At 43.4% G+C, this 20,800-nt stretch overlaps 2 protein-coding genes across 2 annotated transcripts; one reads left to right on the top strand and one right to left on the bottom strand.

The window, feature by feature from the left end:
* Positions 1-4,401: 4,401 nt before the first annotated feature.
* Positions 4,402-8,392, top strand: LOC129600920 (neurexin-1-like). The gene is made up of 8 exons (XM_055499595.1): positions 4,402-4,602; positions 4,767-4,875; positions 4,957-5,868; positions 6,183-6,361; positions 6,437-6,608; positions 6,988-7,380; positions 7,512-7,658; positions 7,842-8,392. Exons 1-8 carry the CDS (start codon positions 4,402-4,404, stop codon positions 8,390-8,392), a joined length of 2,664 nt encoding a protein of 887 aa, XP_055355570.1.
* Positions 8,393-17,346: 8,954 nt separating this feature from the next.
* On the bottom strand, positions 17,347-20,173 carry LOC129600918 (kelch-like protein 17). Its single transcript, XM_055499590.1, has 3 exons — positions 19,473-20,173; positions 18,684-19,333; positions 17,347-18,301 (listed from the first exon to the last, which is right to left on the bottom strand). Exons 1-3 carry the CDS (start codon positions 20,064-20,066, stop codon positions 17,551-17,553), a joined length of 1,995 nt encoding a protein of 664 aa, XP_055355565.1. The 5' UTR covers positions 20,067-20,173; the 3' UTR covers positions 17,347-17,550.
* Between the last annotated feature and the right edge of the window lie 627 nt (positions 20,174-20,800).

Raw genomic sequence — 20,800 nt, 5'->3', positions numbered from 1 at the left:
AAACACACTGTATTCCAATTATTTAGGCAAACAAAACCCGCCAAAATGGCCCGATATTGACCGCCACCCACGGCGTGTGCCGTGCATTCAGCATATAGAATTTTCATCCAATTTATTAGCGTTCGCACAATAGACAGCTGGACACTATCGGTCTGTTGTCCCGCCGCCGGCATTTCCGGTTGAAACAGCCGGCCGCACGTGTGCCGGTCTGGTCACATTGTGCATTCTATTAAAACACCGTGGGCCGAGTCAATAGAATGCGCAAATTGTTCCGCTCGGCTGTTTTCATTCAGCATTTCATTGAAAATCGGTATTCGCGCACATACATGTATTATTAAATTAATTATTCGTGCTCATTTTTATGCGGGGCGCTCGCGCGCAAGAGTAATACAGTAAATCAAGCTATCATTAATTTTCACAATACACAGACTGTTAGAGATTATTTACCTAATATCCAATATTTAATTGGTGAAGGCTCCGCATACCACCTTTGTACCACCGTTGGCTCCTAGTACCACCTTTTAAACCACCTTTGGCTCCTAATACCACCTTTTGCTTCATCACTTTTGACTCCGCATACCACCATTTGATTTTTTAAAATTTAATTTTTAATTTAGTTTAATTTGGTAACATCAAGAAACGAGATCCAAATCTTTCCTTGTACCGGCTGGAAAAAGATATGCAGTAACATAAAGGCATTCAGTATCGCAACCGACGCTATGGAAAACAGTACGGAAATCGGAAATTTGTATTTGTACTGTTTGTATGGAAGCTTGTGTCCGTAATGTCCGTACATACCGCTACGTTGCGAACATCGTACACCGAACACGGTATCGGAAAATGACTAGTGGAGCATTTTGAAAAGATCAGGGTTTATTTTTTGCGGCAGGTTCATTGAACCGTGACAGGTTCATCTATGCGGTATACGACTAGAATCAGTCGTAGCATATATGAAACTGTAGTTTCGGTTTTTGGTCTTCGATATCCATGTGTAAACAAGAGAAATTTTTGGCGCCCGTAGAGTACGGAAGGGTCCGGCCGGTTGAAGGAAGCGGTGGGGCCTAACAGTCATGTGACATGAGTCATGTGACATGAGTCGAGTAACGATGCGTGAAACTTGTAGATGGCGTTGTTAGCTCGGCACAGTGACTAAACGAGACCCCCAACGACCTCGGGACTTTATTTTAGAGCAAATCTGACCTCGGGATAATTTTCAGCGCATTTTTTCTGATATAGAAACCATTTTCAAAAATTTTTTTTGAAAGAAAAATTTCTGACTACCCGTTTTATTAATGGCGCCACTAACAAAAACTTTATTTTTGCCTTTAGAACACTTTTTCTAGGTAAATCGACATTGCTGATTTCGAATATGCGATCAGAAAAATTATTTGAGTCGAAGAACAGAAAATTTTTCGAAAAAATAAAATTTTGCAGATTTCCGTCAAAAAATTTGAATACGCAAGATTCTTCTTGAAGATAACTAATACAAGGTTTCTAACAACATATTCAGAATCAGCGATATCGATTTACCTAGAAATTAGTGTTCTAAAGGCAAAAATAAAGTTTTTGTTAGTGGCGCCATTGCAACCGCCTAAGGTAACGGGGGGGTGTATGGGGCCCGGCAGTCAGAAATTTTTTCTTTCAAAAAAAGTTTTGAAAAATGGTTTCTGTATCAGAAAAATGCGCTGAAAATTATCCCGAGGTCAGATTTGCTCTAAAAAAAAGTCCCGAGGTCGTTGGGGGTTTCGTTTAGTCACTGGCTCGGCATCTTTTTTAGTTTACACTATGTGCTCCTACATTATGTAGGAGCACATTGGAATGTGCTGGTACATTATGTAGGAGCACATTGCATCGGTTTCATCGGATCCTGGATGAGAAAAACGGAACTGTAGTATCCAAACAAACGTAATCCAATATGCTCCTACATATATGTGCTCCTACATATGTAGGAGCACATTGCAATGTACTCCTACATATGTAGGAGGACATTGCAATATGCTTCTACATAATGCAGGAGTACATTACAGGAGCATATTGTATGTGGAGATAGGAATATCTATATAAGGGGTAGGAATATCTATATAAAGTGCTGAATAGAGAATTTTCATAATATATTAAATTATATTAAAGGTGATTATATTAAAAGATGATATGTTTGAAAGAATCTGATAATGAAGGGGTGAATGTTGTAATAGAGGGAAGGTTGTGGGGGGTTTTACTGTAGTCTGACATAAGTGTATTCGACTTATTGGTTGTTCATACTTCATAGTTTAATGAAGTGTAACGGGAAGCGGAGTGTGTTGTGTGTTATGAGTTGTGGTGGGGGATGGTGATGGATTATTGTGAAAAATTCATGAAATTTCGAGAAAGTTGATTGCTTAATGGAGCAGACTATGATGTTCTGATCTGATGGTTATGGATGTTTAGTAACAGGTGGTTTTATATGGGAAGTAGGTTGCGATGTACATTAAAAAGTTGTTCGAGAAAATGTCAGGGTGATTCGGTTTGTTGACTGGATTTTTTTAGTTCGGTGGGTGTATAAGGAATTCCGGAATAAGCAGAAGTTGCGTGTGAGCTATTATGGGTTTGAAGAAGTATGCAGTGAAGAAGATTTTTCTCCTGTTAATTATTTCGTGGTGGTCGGTTTTTGGAACAGTGCTGATTCAGGCTGCTGTGTTTTGTTTGACTTTGATACGTTTTTTTAGCTTCAGTATGGGTTAGTAAGATTTCTTGCACAGAGATCTGCGTTAAATTTTAAGTATTATTATCCTTAATGAAATAATGGAAAGTGATTCTAATCGGAAGAAATATGCGCGAATACATGCATGAATATAGAAAAAAACGTAAAGTCAAAATGAGGGTAATTGTAGTAGGAACTAGGAAGATAATGAAGTAAGTAATGATGAGGTAAATAGGTTTATGAAGCGCTAATTATTTTGATTTGTGATAATGTGTTTTATGCAAACTGTAAAATTCGTGATTTGGAAAATTTAGATACCAGTGAGTCTAAAATCATCATGAAAAGCGGTTTTATGGATAGTGCTGTTTTATTAGATACTAACAATGTCATACCGCTTAAGTGCACACAGGGTTATGAGCGTGTTTTTCCAGACCCAGATTAAATTATAATGATAATTTATTCTGGGTCTGGAACTCAGAACCTGGACTAGAAGAAAGAGCTGATCTTTGTTATGGTGGTTTACCAGGTGAGCGGCTTTATAGTCTTTCACCTGGAAAATATTTTAAATTACGTCTTAAAGTGCAGACAACAGGCTTTAAAAAGATTGCTCCTACGTTTTTCGAGCTCTGAACCTCTATCAACGGGATTAGTTAGAACAGAAAATCAATTATGTTCTCAAAAAGGACAATTTTTGTATAGGAAAAGATTAGGTAACAAAAGTTTAGCTAATTATTTTTACTCAAAAATTTTGTACTATATTATTTTCCTGTTTATGTACGAGTACTATACTGTTCATGTACTATGCTCATAATCATGTTATATATATTCATGTTATATTATATTATTTTCGATAACGAAAGTTTCAATTTCAAAGCCATCAAAATAAACCTCCTATTTTCATAAAGCCATTGCCGGCATTGTTATTATCACTGTCACTAAACAGGCCGACCGTTTCATCCTGGATGAACAGCTTTATTTAAAATTAATTCAACAATGAATAAATAATTTTCATTTTATTTGGAATTCTGTATGTATAGCAAAAACTTGACTACTTTCAGTCAATATTACAGAATTCTGTTAGAAGTCAAAATTATAAACCTCCTCGAGGCTGCAGTTAGATTTAGTTGGGCTCAGTAGGGCGCATAGTTACAACATAGTAAATATAGATTCGCTTCGATTTCGTGACAAGGCCTTACTTCTCCTATTGTATTGATAACTATATTAACACTGCATTTGCTCGATACTCTTAAATTATTTATATTTTTGTTTTTTTTATGAACCTGCCGCTATACAATCGAGTGAAACGAGATTGGGCCACGTAGTGTATACAGTATAACCTCCATGCAGCATATATGTACAAGGAGCGTAGCGCGTCGATTTGGACGCGGCAGCACAAGCAAACCCCATTCGGTTTTCCCAGATACCTATCCTTAATAATTCATAATAATACAGTTGCAAAAAAATTAACTGGTGGTATGCGGAGTCAAAAGTGGTGTGCAAAAGGAGGTATTAAAAGCCAAAGGTGGTATCAAAGGTGGTACTAGGAGCCAAGTGTGGTAAAAGGTGGTATACGGAGCCTTCACCTATTTATTTTGTTTCCACCTTTAATTACGTAATTCAGCAGTTTTTGTATAAGCACTGCGATGACCGTACCGGACGTTTGAATTTTAGCTGCATCGGAAATGCGCTTTGACGACAGTAACCCGTACGTAAAATACGAAATGCCAGCGGAAGATGCCAGACCCCGTCAAGTGACCAGCCTGTCCTTTCGCTTCCGGTCGCTGTCCATCAGCGCATTTATCCTGAAACTGTGGTGCCTAAATAAAGTAGCCGGCGACGTATCGGATGATGCCTTTGTCGTCGCGCTGGTCAGCGGCAAGATAAAGGTCACGCTCAGCGCAGAAGCCATAATGAACGACAAGGTAAGAAAATCAAATAATTGTTCTAATTTTTTTAAAATTTATTTTGCAATAAATTCGTACAAGTGTAAAAGTAAATAATAAAAAATAAAATAAATAAGCAAAAAAATCTAAAAAAAAATTAAGCCAATAATGGTTGTTATTTTAACCGGCTTACTGGTTTCCAGTTGGAATGGACGGTCGGTGAAACGCTCAACGATGACAAATGGCATTTTATCAAATTTCACCGGCATGGAAAATTCGTCAAAATTATACTGGATAATTACGAACTGGCCGGTAAATTACGCTAAACAAAACCGCTAATTAATTTGAATACAAATGAAGTATATACATACAAATAATTTCTCACCGGTACAGAAACATCCGCCACCCTGGACGGCATCTCCCTGCACTATAGCCGGCTGGACCTAGGCAAGCAGCCCGGCACCCGCTCCAAGAAGTTCATTCGAGCCTCCCGCTTGCCGCTGACCTCCTCCCACCGCCCTCCACCCCCGGCGTCCCCGCCCTCCACCCGGCCCCTCCCGCCCTTCCGGGGCCACCTCCAGAACCTCCACCTGGACACCACCGACGTCCTCACTCGCCTCCAAACCACGCCCGTGGACCCCGGACCCTCCAGCTTCTCCTTCCAAAGCCCCGAGGCCTTCGTGACCCACGAGCCCCTCCAGGCCGACCCCCAGCTCTCCCTCCGCTTCGCCTTCCGCACTGTGCAGACCACCGGGCTGATCCTATTCAACGGGAAGTACGCCCAGGACTTTATCGCCGTGGAATTGGTCCACGGGACGCTCCCCCTCGTCTTCGACATGGGCAACGGCGCCCAGAGCCTGTCGTCCAGCAGCCGGCGTCCCTTAAACGACAACCTGTGGCACAGTGTGGAGATCGGCCGACCCGGGCGGACAGACCACGTCCTGGTGGTGGACGGGGAGAAGTGGGTGTTGGTCGACGTCAAGGAGAAGTCCCGGCTGAACCTCCAGGGGAGTCTGTATGTCGGGGGACTTCCCAAGCGGATGTTCGCCAGTCTCCCGCGGTCAGTGCGGGCGCAGACGGGGTTTTCGGGGTGTCTGGCGGGGTTGACGATCAACGGGGTGGTGGCGGATTTGGTGGGCGGGGTCAAGGTCAAGAGCGACATGGTCGTGGCGGGGTGCCAGGGTCCCCGCGGGGAGTGCGGGAAGGGCGCGGTGTGTCAACATGGCGGACGGTGTGTGCAGCAGTGGATGGGATTTCGGTGTGACTGTGATATGACGTCTTTCACCGGAAGTACTTGCTCAAACTGTACGTTAATACGCGTGCTGCAATAAATTCGGTATTAATAAAATCATATAGCAATGTTAAAAATACCTCGAATTAATTCAATTTTTGCGCTGATTTGTATTACACATACCTATTTACGTATCGATATTCCATTTACTTTTTATTGTACACATCTCACTGAACTATTTTAAGAAGAAAAAAAGATCAGTTTCGAATAGGTTAAATATATATTCTCCTGAACAAACGGCTGATTATCTAAAGGCAAATTCACATGTAAATTTACTTTTGGATTTCTGAGAATTTCAAAATGTTGCACTAACTGGTGACCTTTACAGATAGCACTGCCTACCGGTTCGGCCCGCTGCCGGGCTTGGTGATTTATCATTTCGATGCGGCACAACGGCCGGATTCGCGATCTGACCGCATCGCTTTTGGGTTGGTGAAGTCGGAAGACGAGGCGCTCTTCTGCCGCATCGGCAGCTTCACATCCGAAGATGTGATTGAATTCCAGATTGTATGCGCTTGTTTTCTCCGACAAATGTTTCGTTTTTTGGAATAAATGTTTTTCACTTTCGCATTTATTATACAGGTTGCCGGCCACCTGTTTGTCGTGTACAATATGGGCAATTATGCGCATTTAATCAGCGATTTTCAGCACCGGTTACACGACGGTCGGTACCACGTGGTGCGGTTTGAACGCGATGGTGCCAATGCCACGCTGCAGATTGACGGGCACGAGCCGGTTACAAAAGTTCCATCAGGTGAGAAATAAAAATTGTCTTGATTTAATCTTTTTTTTCAGTTCATGCTCATATATGGGAATATTTATACTCATATCTGCTAACTGCAATTTATTGAAATTATGGTATTAAATTTTTAATTAATCCACAAGATTTTTGTATATTGTTTGGAAAATGCGAATAAGTCTTAAAGCCACCATTTAATTTTGTTTATATTTTGCTTAAGAAAATATTACTTTTTAATTTTTATTTATATATTAGTGTGTCTATAATTTATTTAAAAATCGCTCAAACAATTTTTGTTATGTCTATAATGTTTTTGTATGTTTTTGCTTGTGAAATTTCGTTTTTTTGCCATTAAAATAACGATACACAAATTAGTAATTGTGACCTTTTGCAGGCAAACAACACGACATCTTCAACGGCATCTCCACGGTGGAGATCGGCGGCAAACTCAACGCCCGCCACGACGACATCGAGCGGGCCTTCCAGGGCGTCATTGCCGGTCTGGTCATCAACGGCATCCGCATCCTGGATCTGGCAGCCGATGCCGACGGGAACGTGCTGCTGGAAGGTCATCCGGAGCTGGTCAGCGACATGGAGAAGGAACTACAGGCGACGAATGCCTCCTTCCCCGAGAAACAGCAGCCAGCGGAATGGATAGACCAGATGCAGCACACCGACGTCACCCACCACGGACCGGACACCAAAGCGTCTGATGATCTGTTTGTCGCCACGCCGGCGCCCTGTAAAGTAGAAGATACCGGGTGTACACTGACCAACAGTCAGAAAAGTATGTACAGAATCGGGTGACCTTTTTCTTACATATCTACCTATATTGCACCAAGATTACAGCTGATTTATTTCATCATAATTATTTGTGCCGATTATGAAAAGTTGGTGACCTTTCTCCACGTCTTTTAGATGACGATCTGATTTTTGCATCCTTCACTATTGTGAAGACAACGACAGTATTCCCGAAAACGACGACAACGGCATCGACGTTGTCGACCACTGCCAAACGGGTGATTTCCTCACCGCGCTCAGTAATCTGTGATGACGAAGAAGACTGTAAGTGTACGCACTGACTGACTGCTGCATTACGATGTCTAAGCTTACTGAATCAAAAAAAAATTTAAAGAAACTTGAAAATTCTGTATCAGCAATCTATGAAAATGAAATATATAAATAATAACCAACACATGATAAGTGAAAATTTAATACAATACTTGACCACTTGACCTTTGCCAATAGGTGATACGGAGGCGTCCGGCGATGCCAGCCCTCTGGCCGCCCGCTCCGCCCTCTCCCGGTCCACGCGCCCGCCAATCATCATCAACGTGACCTTTACCACCCCGCCGCCCTTCACCACCCCCGCCTCCCTCTTCCGCACCGCCGAGTCTATCCAGACGCCCTTCCCCAAACCCACCTTCACCGTCACCCCGCCCCCCGGGAAACTGGGCACCTACCCGACGTTCCCGCCGGCCCCAGTCCTCTCCACCACCGCAGCACCTGGAGGTAATCCCCTGGACATCTTCCGGGAGAACGCGGCGCTGATCGCCGGGATCGCGGTAGGCGTGGTCATTCTGGTGGCGTTGATTGTGTTCCTGGCGGTGCGCTATCGCAAGAACGGCCGCCCAGCGACGACCGCCGCGGCGGCCGACGGCGCCAAGACCTACCAGACCTTCAGTAAGCCCGAGCCGAGTCCGGCCGGGACGATGCAGCGCAACGGGCATGCTCGGCCGGTGCAGACCGGCGGAAATGGGACGATGGGGCGGAACAAGGATAAAGAGTATTATGTCTGAGCGCGGTTGTTCTAGTGCCGATTCTGGTTGGACACGGAACCGACGATGCATTTACTTGTGTACATCCATGACAGAAACTTGCAACGGCTGACAATTTTTCGTATCATATGAGTACATTATATAAGTAAAACATTTATGCGCTTTCATAAGGCTGGTGCTAGAAAAAATATAAAAAACACAAACGTTTTTGTCGTGCAAAAAGGTCCGGTTTTGTTTTCATGACCAACAAATCATTTTTGATAAAATTAGCGAAAATCTCAGTCACAAGCATGTAATGGTACGATAGCAGCCTATCAATGCTTGTTGCACACCAAAAACACTAACAAAAACACAAAAAACACTACCAGATTCACAATGCTCGAATCCTTATGTAGGAGCACAAAACCACACATTCCCGTAAGCTTATAAATACACAGCGGACTTCATAAAGATGTTTACACCCAAAGCCGATAGCGGTATGCGTATGAACGGATGTGCGTAAACATCATTTTCAAGTCCAGCGTGTATCTGAAAATTACACAATTAAATGGATGGAAGGTAAGTACTCCTTCAAAAATGGACACAAAACCAATCAAATTCTCAATTAGAATAGGGTAATACTAATGAATGTTACTGGTACTGGCAGTGTTACTGGTAGTGGTACAACATAATGTTACTGGTACTGGTAGTGATAGTAAAAATGGTACTGTTACTGGTAGTGGTACTGGTTGTGTTAGTGGTATCACGTAATGGTACTGGTACTGGTAGTGGTAACACATACGATAGTTATTGCCGATTGTGTTACCGGCAGTCGGCACAACTAGACACCTTAACGGATGCTGAGTCGCAAGGCTGGTACACAATAACATTAATAATGCGTTATTAATAACGAGCTATTATTATTAACGAAATATTACTTCAAGGCAATATCCGGTTTACCCAGAAGTATAACAGCAGAAAAAGTAGACTGTCATAAGAATTTTAAAATTTATCCGGCATTTATCCGACGTAACGTCGTGATTTCACAAGTATATCATCTAATCAAAATGCTAAATAATTTTTAAGTGGTCATCTCATCAAAATGGCAGACCGTAAAGAAGTTTTATAAGACCATAACAATTTCCTAAGTAACGCGAGGTGCGTTAAAAAAATTACTAACAACTCTATTCGAAGCGGCAGCTCATAGGTCAGTTAGAAAGCGACTGAAGTGCTTTTACGTTCAAGAGACAACAAGAGTTACAGGGTTGATAACAGTTATTTAAATGCAGTAACATTAAGTGCAATAATAATACCAAAATTCCGTACATTAGATAGGACGACCCATTCCTATTTCCACAACTTCCACAACGCCTGTTCGTGTGCCGGCTGCAACTAATTCTTAGTAGCCGCAGAAGTGCACTTCTTCGCCGAAGAAAATTCCGCTACTTCCACGCGTTTCGACACTTGTTCGAGACAGCTTGCAACAGCGCGAACATACACATTTCCAGGTTTTTCCTTCTCAGAAGTGCTTTCAGACAATGGATATGGGCGACGACCGACTGTTACAAACACTAGATCATTTGGCGGTAATGGCATATCATCATTTCTTTTTAACTTTCGTGTGCAGCCACAGCATTTCGCGGTATTTTCCGTTTGCTTATCGGGTGAAATTGTTATGCAAGGCGTTACGATCTCAGCACGCTTGCGCTTACTTGCGCACGGAGCAGCAGTAGCCTGCGTAGTCAAAGACGAAGAAGGACAGACTGTTGATACTCGAAGCACCGACGTCGGTGCAGCCGAACGAGTATTTGATCCCATTCTTCTGCTTGTACCTTGTGGTTTTCTACAGGCATTCGCTGGAGCTGCGGACTCTACCAAACTGGACATACCGAACCGACTGCAACTCTGCAGCGCTGGAGAGTTTAACCACGCCACCAATTCATCCACTGCTTTTTGATGAATAGCTACCGCCAAAACCTCAAGGCACACTCCAAATGCCGCAAACGATTTGCAGCTTTTGTCGCACTTAATTTTTTGTTTAACTGTACCGAGTTTCACCTCATGGGTGAAACTCGATACAGTACATGTCAGGTAACAAAAGTGGCACATTAAAACATAAGAACTGCACTAAAACATTAAAAACTGCTCAAAATTGTTTAAACCTAAATTTGTAAAAGGTCAACGGGTGTTATACGGCTACAATGTTATATGAAGTTGTTCTCCAATACAACATATCCTAATAAATTTTATTTTTAATGTTACCAGTAACAGTACCAGTACCATTAAATGATGCCACCAGTAACAGTACCATTTTACTACCAGTACCAGTACCATTATATCGTACCACTACCAGTAACACTACCAGTACCAGTAACATTAATTAGTATTACCCATTAGAATAGGTAACCTTTCAGAAATTACTGCAATGAATTGTGGCCAGCCGCCAGGCAAACTGTACAGAGCCAAAATGTTATGGAGTTCCTAGAGTTAGAGAGCCGTGGAATTAACCATTTACACTAAAGCGTTCCATCAGTCATCCAAGCCAGTGGGCCACTCGGACTCTGGGTCTTCCTCCAACAAGCCATTTCCCCGTTCATTCTTGTCCGTCATTCGGTAGTGATATCCTTTGCCGATGTACTCATAATCGTTGTCAACATGATACCGGTCCCCATCACAAACCACCGGAAGCGTGTGTTGCAGGGGCAAACAGACGGTCTTCTGTGCGTGAATCCTTCCAGCCACTTCCGCTTGCAGTTCCTTCGACACTGGTACATCCGTCATAATCCACTGGCTAGCCTCGGCATCATACGCCTCAAAGGATTCCAGCGTCTGATTCCGATGATTGTGATCTTGGGTCATTCCGCCGTAAACCCAAATCTGACCGTCCTTAATAAAGACGCAGTGATGATAGCGCGGCACGTTCAGATCGGCAATGCGCTCCGGTTGGGACTGGGCGTGGCTCAGCGAGACGCGGTAGCAGGCGGTGGTCGCGTTGCCATCACTCTTATTATACGAGGAAGGATCGGCATAGAGACAACCGCCCGTGAAGTAGAGATATCCTTGGAATACAATCATTCCGCAGCGATAATGAAATTTCGTTGGATCCGTCCAGCAGGTGTGCTTCGCCCATGTATTGCTGTGGATGTCGTAGGATTCCACCCAGCTCTCCGGATGACTCTTGGGTTTCCCATCCACGGAACCAATTGACAGGAACCAGATCCGACCGTTCGGAATTGCGCACGCTTCCATGGCGAAACTGTGGAAAAACAGTTCAATCAGGTGTGATTGCATTAATTTGCATACACTGTATGGCAACAACAACGAAACTAGGATTTCCTGTCAGCACACTACGAATCCTACGCAAAAGTTGGCAGAAACCCTGAAACGTTGCTGAAAGCATCGCTGCGTAAAGCAAAATTCGCTTTAAAGCACTTATATTATTTAGTGACCCAGAGCCTAAAATAGTGGAGTTTTAAAACTACACACTACCCCTGGCAGCCCCCCTCAGGGGGGGTGGTCGGAATAGGGGGACAGTTGTTTTTTATACAATTGTTTTGCACTTCCATAAATCTTTTGAATATGATGGCTAAGAAAATTTTTCGCGCGAAGCTGACGAGCTATTTCGCTAGGAACACGCTAGATAAATCATTTCGCAAGGTCTTGCATTTATGCCACATTTGAACAGAGCTCGGTTTGCGAGAGAAAAAGATCAAATACATCCGCGTAATACAAATCCAACGATTTACGGAGAATAAGCCACTATATTTTTGTGCTATTGTTTGCTTTCACAGTTTTAACGTGATAACCGTCAATGCCAAAATATGGAAAACTGATCAAAACCGCTCAGATTACTCTAAATTCAAATTTTAAGAATACCAGTCACGTATTTTGAACAGAGGAAGTGAGTTTATTTACTCGTAACGCGCGATATTGACCTCGAAGTTGAACGATTGAATAGAATAATATCCTTTTCGCGCGAAGCCCGAAGCCAACGAACGGCTTTCTCTTTAAAGGTCAAGAAATTTCATTAAAAATGGAAATTATAACTTAAATTCTAATCCTAAAGACCCCTCTAAACTTTTCTCGATGGATTTCTAATGTTTTGATCTTGCACATTTGGAAAGGTACAAATGCACAAAGCACATTTAAAACTACACAAACTGTGTAATAATACACACTATTTTAAGGTAAATAATATTTACATTCATAATTTTGACGGCTACAACCAGACACTAACTGCAGTTCGCTTAAAGATGCTGTACAAGTACCGGTTTCACTTTTCCCTGGAAGAGATTTCCAAAAACCCGCTTTTCTTACAAAAGTACAGCAAAATTTGATCTTTCATATGAAAGTTCTGAAGTATAATGCTGTAAAACGTACTGCATATACAGTAGTGATTTTGTATATATTTATAATTATTGTTAGCAGTAAATAGTCGATAATCATACTAACTGCTCCTCACAGTTTCGGAAATTAAATTTAAGAGCGGCGTCAAAACCGGCGCACCACGCTAAATCGAAGTACAAAAGTAACTATACAAAACTAACTCTAACAAAAGTACAAAAGTAACAAAAGCAACTAGGATCTTTTTTTTAATAATACGCTTTTGCGGGTTTACTTTAATAAAAAATTTCAAATTTTAAACATTGAAAAAACATATCTACCCGAGTAGGTGTTCTTCATTCGGTATCTAGAGTGCACATACGACACCAAAGTGATCAAACGACAGACAGACAAACAGAAACTCACCGGTTATATCGCTGCGGTGGTTTCTCCTCAGACTGGTAGTCCGGGATGTGCCCGACGGCCCCGACCTGATGCAGTTGTCCCGTGGTTAAATCGAAGCAGTACCACACTTCGGTATTACCCATCTTTGTTTTGCAAGCACGGTACAACTGGTTTCCAACCACCACCGCACACAGGCATCCGCTAAACGGCGGGTTCACAATCAGAGTGCGCACACTGCCCGTAATGCCGTCCATCGCGATTACTTCCATCTTACCGAAATGAACGACAGGATCGACAATCAGTTCCCGTCCGACGGCCACCGCAACAGCGCCGGCTAAGATCGTGGAACAACATTTAGCCAGTGTCGCCTGGACTGGTGAATCCAGTTTGGTCAGTTCGTTGCGGGCGAAGTCGAAGCGTAGAAGCTGGTGCGGATGTCCTTGGCGCAGATGGTAGAAGATGACCTCTTTCGGCATGACGCGATTCAGCAACGCTCTATCACCCAGCAGACCACGGTTTCGCTCGTCACGAATTCGGGCTAGCGCTGCATGCACTGGACCTGTAGCGGTGGTGATAAGGGAGCCGATGTTCAAGTGATTCCACGCGATGCATCCGCGCAGCAAACGATGCAGACTTTCGGTGGCATCGTGCATGTGCCAGCGCAATATCGCCTGCAAACGATGGAAAGGCATTTATAGTACGAGTAATATGCTTATTAAGTACTCGTAATATAATATGCTTATTAATAATAATGTAATGTAATATAATAATGTAATATGCTTATTAAGTAATATGCTTCTTATCTCTATATATTAAAAGAATAAGACTTTCAAAATTCCATTTCCATACAGTTCGCCAGGACCCTACACTGAACCAAATTTCGATGGCTATATATCATTCGATAGCCCTAAGTTTCTATATTTGCCATCAGAAGTCTGTTTTTGAAACAAAAGTTAGGTTTAAAAGAAAAGTTCAAAAAACCTTAGCATGCAAAGTCTATGGGAAAAGTGGAGAACCCACCACTACAAAACGATCACCCCACCACTGCCAATAGAACATGTCAATTTTTGATAAATCACCTAAAACGTTACAATGGATGAAATTTTAATGGGTATGAATCACTCGAAAGCCCTGAATTTATAGATTTTACCTCTAAAGCATGGTTATAGAGGAATATCAGGATTTGACAAGAAAGTCTGATTAAAAAGTCTACGGAACAGTCGAGGTTCTTATTTCCAAAATCCAGTTTTTCAGGTAGCTGTCCTACGCAGCGCGGGTGACCAGTTTTAAAGTTGCTGCGCTCCTTTGGGCGGGTACGAATGTTTTTGCTAAATCTAAATATCGAAGCACTAAGTCCTCGGCTCCAATATTAACCGTATCTCGCTACGGTACACCACCGCACGAAGTGGCCTTCATAAAAGCTTTTTTTCTACCGAAATTATTCAGTGCGTTTGACACTGAGCAAAAAGGGAAATACTAACTTTGTAAATCGTCAATCGTGTAACAGCCGAATTTCGCAATTTTCTGCGTTTTAATTTCACGGGAAAAGCAGTTCGAAGATTAGACTACTATATGGTTGTTTACCCAGCATGCCGCATGATTTGCTGTTTTGCTTCCTGTTAATCGAGAACTAATGCTTTAACAACCAATACGGAAATGTGCACTTTATGCAAAAATTACCAACGTATAACCGATTAACCGTCTTTCGCTAAGCAGAATAAACAGAAAATACTGATTAACGTGGCCGACGGAGTTGATTGAATGGATGCAGTTAATATACGCCAAATGCCACATTTACGATACGTTTTGTGAAACTCCAAGTAATTTATCAGTTTGTAATAAAGGCGAGCCGCAAAAGGCGCCGAGCTGCAACAAGAGTGAAGCCCGCGGATTATCAAGTTTAGCAACCGAGACGATTTGAGTAACAGTATTTGACGTTGAAGGCAGTTTTGGCAAAAATTAAACAGTTTAATTGGCAATGAAATTTAACACATGAATTTCTAAGTGCTTAGCTACTTTAGCCTACTTATTAGTAATCTCACTGTTGTGTTCTTAATACAAAGCATTATGGAAAAATATTATGTATTCCTATTGATAAGTGTATCGACAAGGGCACCAGCGGTATTTGGCTGAGCCATCTTAAATTATAAGGAAGGCAGATATCCGAAAAGCGAACAATGCTTGGAAATAATAAAGTAAAGCAAAAAACTGCAAAACTTTTAAATAAATTCAAAGCTGCTACTTTATAATTGAATAAATTCTCTTAATGTATGATCTGGAAAACCTGAATTGGTGCTACCGGTAAAGTTCAAACGTGAAGAGAGAGGAGCTGTTTTCGGGGGAAAGAACTTCCGTTTTTTCACATTATCTCAGGCTTCTAACCCTATCTGTAAGTGCAGATATGCAAGTGTGAGTGCACTTCTGTAAGCTGTGCAATCTACGGGACGGGAAAATATTCACACAGGTTGTAATTTAAAATAGCTAGACGCTGACTACTAAGTTGACACAAGTATTTCTCTGTGAAGGAAAATTCTGCGTTTCGCTGATAAAAGTTAAGAAGATACAGATGCGTAGATATACGGCATATATCTACTGTATATGTAAGTACCTGTCTGTCTCTTTGAGTTTTGCTTTAATTTACGATTCTTCCATCGCTGCTATATTCCGCGCAATTTGCGCGGGGTCTACTAGTTATGCTTATTAATGTAATATGTATTATGCTTATTAATGTAATATGCTTATTAATGTAATATGCTTATGTAATATGCCCGTAATGTAATATGCTTATTAAGTACGAGTACTTAACGCATTGCTTCGAATGGACTTTTGGAAGTTACGAATACATACCTTACTCATCGTATAGCGTGGCAAAGATTTTGATATAGTAAATATACGAGTATTCTTTTTCTTGTTATTATTTGAGAGTAATTAGTGATTACAAATAATTAGCTATTATTAATTATTTTACAATTAACTGAGTCTGAGTGTTACAAAAAGGCTGTTTGGCTGCTTTGACGAAATGGGAAAAAAATTTTGAAACGCACCAACCTCATAAATTGTGGCCTCGGACATTGAAATGTACGCCTCATCGTTCAGCAGGTATTGGATATCTTCCACATTGCACTGGAGAAATATCTCGGAATTTACGAGCGCCATGCGCTGAATCTCCGCAATGACCAGTCTTTTCAAATCCACCAGTCCATCCCGACGAGCCAATCACAAGAGACGGAGCACGTTCATCGGTCGCTGCATTATCTTGCGCAGAATGTTCTCGGCCGTTGTCACGACATTCTCCATCTGCAAGTACTTAGCGGCTATCCACACTCCCAGGGCGTCTTTACGCTCAACAATCATCGTGTCTCCACTGCTCAAGTGCCCCACCAGTTTCACCAGCGTTTCCAAATTGACTTTGTCCGGTTGATGCAACTCGATGCTGGCGGAGACGCTTTCCTGGAAATTCCCTCCCAACATTGCGGCGAAGTACGGCGATCCTTGGATCAGGGCGTCTCTGTTCACGGGCAGTATTGCAGGGCCGATTCGCAGCTGGATGGTCGTTGGGGCCTGCTGCTGCTGATCGTGATGTGCTGTTTTCGATTTCTTCGCACAGTTTGCATCCATAGTGGCAGAACGAGAAAAAATAGCACCAAATCAAGGTTGCGGAATTGCAAACGAGTCAAATTCATGCAATAGAGATTACACAGTCTTGAAGGTCGGCAATATATGTGACGCGTCACGCACTGAACGTGCAAGCGATAACTTATCACTGATGAGCCTGTCCATTGGCCGTTGCTGTCGAGTGAAGAACCAGGCATTCATTGCATGCTGGCACGACAGCAGCAGCAAGCGGTAGTGAGTCATTGCGTGGAAATTGCCCAGACGCTGGACACAGCCAGCTCGAATAACGAACAACGCCATTGGTCGGACCTGGATTACGAAAACCATGAATCACTGCGGCATGGAGGCGCTGGTGTAGCTGCCAGGCGATCTGGGGGGGCACAGAGTCTATGGACGACATTAAATTTTAGCAAATGTAAACCGGAATTTATTCTTCCGTAGTTTCCTTTGGTCAGCTTTCGCAACCAGCGCACGAAATTGCTCAATTATCATGGAACGTGCCGACAGAAAGAATACCGTAGCATCTTCGTGGTGCGAATAACTATCCTGTACTTTTTATTTCTACACCGCTAATAATAAACGACTCAACGTTTATTGTACATGAAGTAACACTAGCCCTGTTACAATGATCAAATTAATCATGAGTCAAAAAATACAATCCGAAAAAAGTCGAGCAAATGGATACTAAAATATTGAAACACAACTCGGTTAAAATTCCAGGCATTCAGACAACAGTTATGCAAAAATTTCACGAGCAAATACAAATAAATTACTGCACAAAGCAGCGTTAAACGCGACAAAAAATTCGAAGCGTTGCGCAAATTAAATACAGAGCTTTTACAGGCACGCGTACATCATCAGCCATCCAGACCAGCGGGCCATCCGCTGTCACTATCGTTCTCGGAATCGTCATCACTATCGTTCTCCGAATCATCTCCCTCTCCATACGCCGCTGCGATGTGACGATTTTCCTTCAGGACGTACTCATAATTGTCGTCACGATCGCGAAATTCATTCCCATCGTGCACCGGCGGAAGACGGTATTGCAGCGGCAGACAGAAGGTCTTCTGCGCGTAATCCCCTCCCGCCACTTCATCCTGCAGTTCCTTCGACATCGGCACCTCCACCATGGTCCACTGGTCAGTCTCGGCATCGTACGCTTCAAAGGTCGTCAGCGCCCGGTTCCGCTGATTGTCACCGTCGACGTGGGTCGTTCCGCCGTACACCCAAATCTTCCCGTTCTTGATGAAGACGGAGTGATGATAGCGCGCCATGTTCAGATCCGCGATGCGCTCCGGAAAAAACGCGCGGGTCAAGGAGACGCGATAGCAGGCGGTCGTCGCGTTGGGGTAGCTTTCCGTGTAGAGCGAGGGATCGTCGTACATGCAGCCGCCCGTGAAGTACAAGTAGCCTTGGAAGACGATGATCCCGCTGTCATGATGCAGTGCCTCTGCACCTTTCCAACTGGCATGCTCTTCCCACATGTTGCTGTGGATATCGTAGGATTCCACGCAACTCTTAGGATGGTCATCATCTTTTTCGTCCACGGATCCAACGGACAGGAACCAAATTCGGCCGTTAGGAAGCGCGTACGCCTGCATTGAATGACTGTGAAAAATATATAAAATTAGCTGGGATTGCGAAATATTAGACAAAACGGTACTTATGTCTTATTCGTGTACATAGAACGTGGGTTGTGCAAAGAAGGCTTATTACGGCAGCAGGTACAATTTAGCTGCTGGGTTAGTGGGACGTGCGATAAGCGGTGGTATTCTTAATATATGTATCTGTACAGATACATATTGTGCTGAAAGAAAACTAAGACACCTAAGCAACACTTACTGATGCTTGTTAATTTACTATCCTTCCCGATTGTGTTTATTTTGAATATAACTGACTACCGTCAGCAAAGAAGGTTTGAACGACGAAGGTTTTTCATAAAAAAACATTGAACTGGAAACAAGATACTAAGATTGGTGAATAAACTCACCGATTATAACGTAAGGGAGATGAATGGTATTCCTCCGTGTAAAACGGAATTTGCCCGACCCGACGGAGTTTTCCAGTGGACATATCGTGGCAGTACCAATTCTCGCCATATCCGCTGCTGGCTTCACACGCACGGTACAGCCGGTCTCCCACCGCAACCAGGCATAGGCTCCCAAAAAACGGCGAATTCACCATGAGAGGGCGTGTGCTGCCGGAGATGCAGTCCATGGCGATCACTTCCCGCTCACTCGAATCTCCAGTAGCGACAATCAGCTCCCGGCCGGCGGCCACAGCAAATCCTTCGTGTGGGATGTTGGACCACCGTTCGGCCAGCGTCCCCTGCAGTGGGGACTCCAGTTTGACCAGTTCGTTGCGGGCGAAGTCGAAACGGAGGAGCTGATGCGGGTGACCTTCGCGCATGTGGTAGAAGATGACCTCTTGCGGAATGGCCCGCTTCAGCGACGCTCCACCGCCCATCAGACCGTAGCATCGATTGGCGAGAATCTGGGTAAGCGCTGCATTCAAAGGCCCTTTAGAAGAGGCTCTTAGGGATTCCATGTCCAGATGATCCCACACGACGCATTCATCCAACAACCGATGCAGATCCTCGTTACGCCCGGCGCAGTCGTGCATGCGCCAACGCAATACAGCCTGCAATGGTTGGACGAGTATACAGTTAAGCAGTTTTAATTAAATGATGCTTCCCTCCAGTCAGATATTCCAAGATTAGAAATTTACAGACGAAGAAATATTTTGAAGTAATTTATAAGACTTGTTTATTGTTACTAACTTGATACACAGCTGCTTCTGATTCTGGAATATACTCCTCTTCGGTCAACAGATCTTTGACCTCTTCGGCAGTGCACTTGAGGAACTCCTCGGAATGGGTAAAGTGGGTGCGGCGTGGATGGTGTTGAACAATCTCCCTAAAGGTCAATCTTTCCAATTCCATCAGCCCATCCCGACGAGCCAGACGCCACAAACGGTACAGGTTTTTCGGTCGCTGCATTATCTCGTGGAGGATATCCTCGGCCATTTCCACGGCTTCGTCCATCTGCAGGTATTTGGCGGCCATCCACACTCTGACGGCGTCTTTGCGTTCCACTGACAACTTGGTCTTGGCGTCTCCACTGCTCAGGTGTTCCACCAATTTGACCAGCGTTTCCAGATGGACGTTTTCGGGCTGTTGCAGCTCGATAGTGGCGGCGCCGCTCTCCTGGAAATTACCGTCCAACATGGCGGCGAAGTACGGGGATCCGCGGATCAGGGCATCTTTGTTGACGGATAATGTTGCGCCACCGATTCGCAGCTGCATAGTCGTTGGCTTCTGGTGTTGCTGACGCGCTGGCTTTGACTTCTTGGGACGCGCACGAGGCTTTGCCATAGTGAACAAATAAGGAAATATGTTGGGAAAATCAGTCTTACAATGCAAACCGTAATGTTGAGGCTAGGTAAATTACTAGAGATCCAAGCGTGAAAATTAAAAATTAATCAGAAGACTCCGCAATTCGGAATTGAAAAACGACTTAGTATGCGTTGAGCGCATCAATCCGCTAATAGTGCAGTACTGTACACTAACCCTGCACAGGCTGCACTTGACGGAAATCTGTACGCATTGAGCGATACGGCGCTGTATAGCCGGATATTACGTTCAGCCGATTCACGTTCTAACGTGCACTAGCTGCAAGCCGTGCATGTGAATGGTGAATGCGCTCGTACAAGTGCGAGTGGCTGCACTCTGAGTGCAGTGCACTCAGTGCACTGTACAAATTTCCTTCAAGTGCAGAGTTAGGGTACAGTACAGTACTTGTACAGTTGTACATACATGATACATTGACTGAAAAGTAGTCCATTGACGATTCGCAGCTAAAAGTCGTACGTGTTCATACGTACGCTGTACAAATCCACTACCCTATAGAACGAGCAAGAAATTTTTTCGGTGTACAGTAGAGCGGATTGCGCAATCGGGTTAAAGGGGATGGCTGCTGCTATTGGCTGCATACTGTACATAGTGAGCGAGCAACCGTCATCTCCGTTTTCTGTACCTGTACATATTCTTTTATGTACTAAATTTAAATTTGAAATTTTTAATGCCGCACTATTAGTCGAAAAGTATAT

The sequence above is a fragment of the Paramacrobiotus metropolitanus genome, unplaced genomic scaffold (genome assembly GCF_019649055.1).
Source record: "Paramacrobiotus metropolitanus isolate TYO unplaced genomic scaffold, Prichtersi_v1.0 Parri_scaffold0000203, whole genome shotgun sequence".
NCBI lineage: Eukaryota > Metazoa > Tardigrada > Eutardigrada > Parachela > Macrobiotidae > Paramacrobiotus > Paramacrobiotus metropolitanus.
Note: the sequence above shows the minus strand (reverse complement) of the source record. Positions and strands in the feature narration are given on the sequence as shown.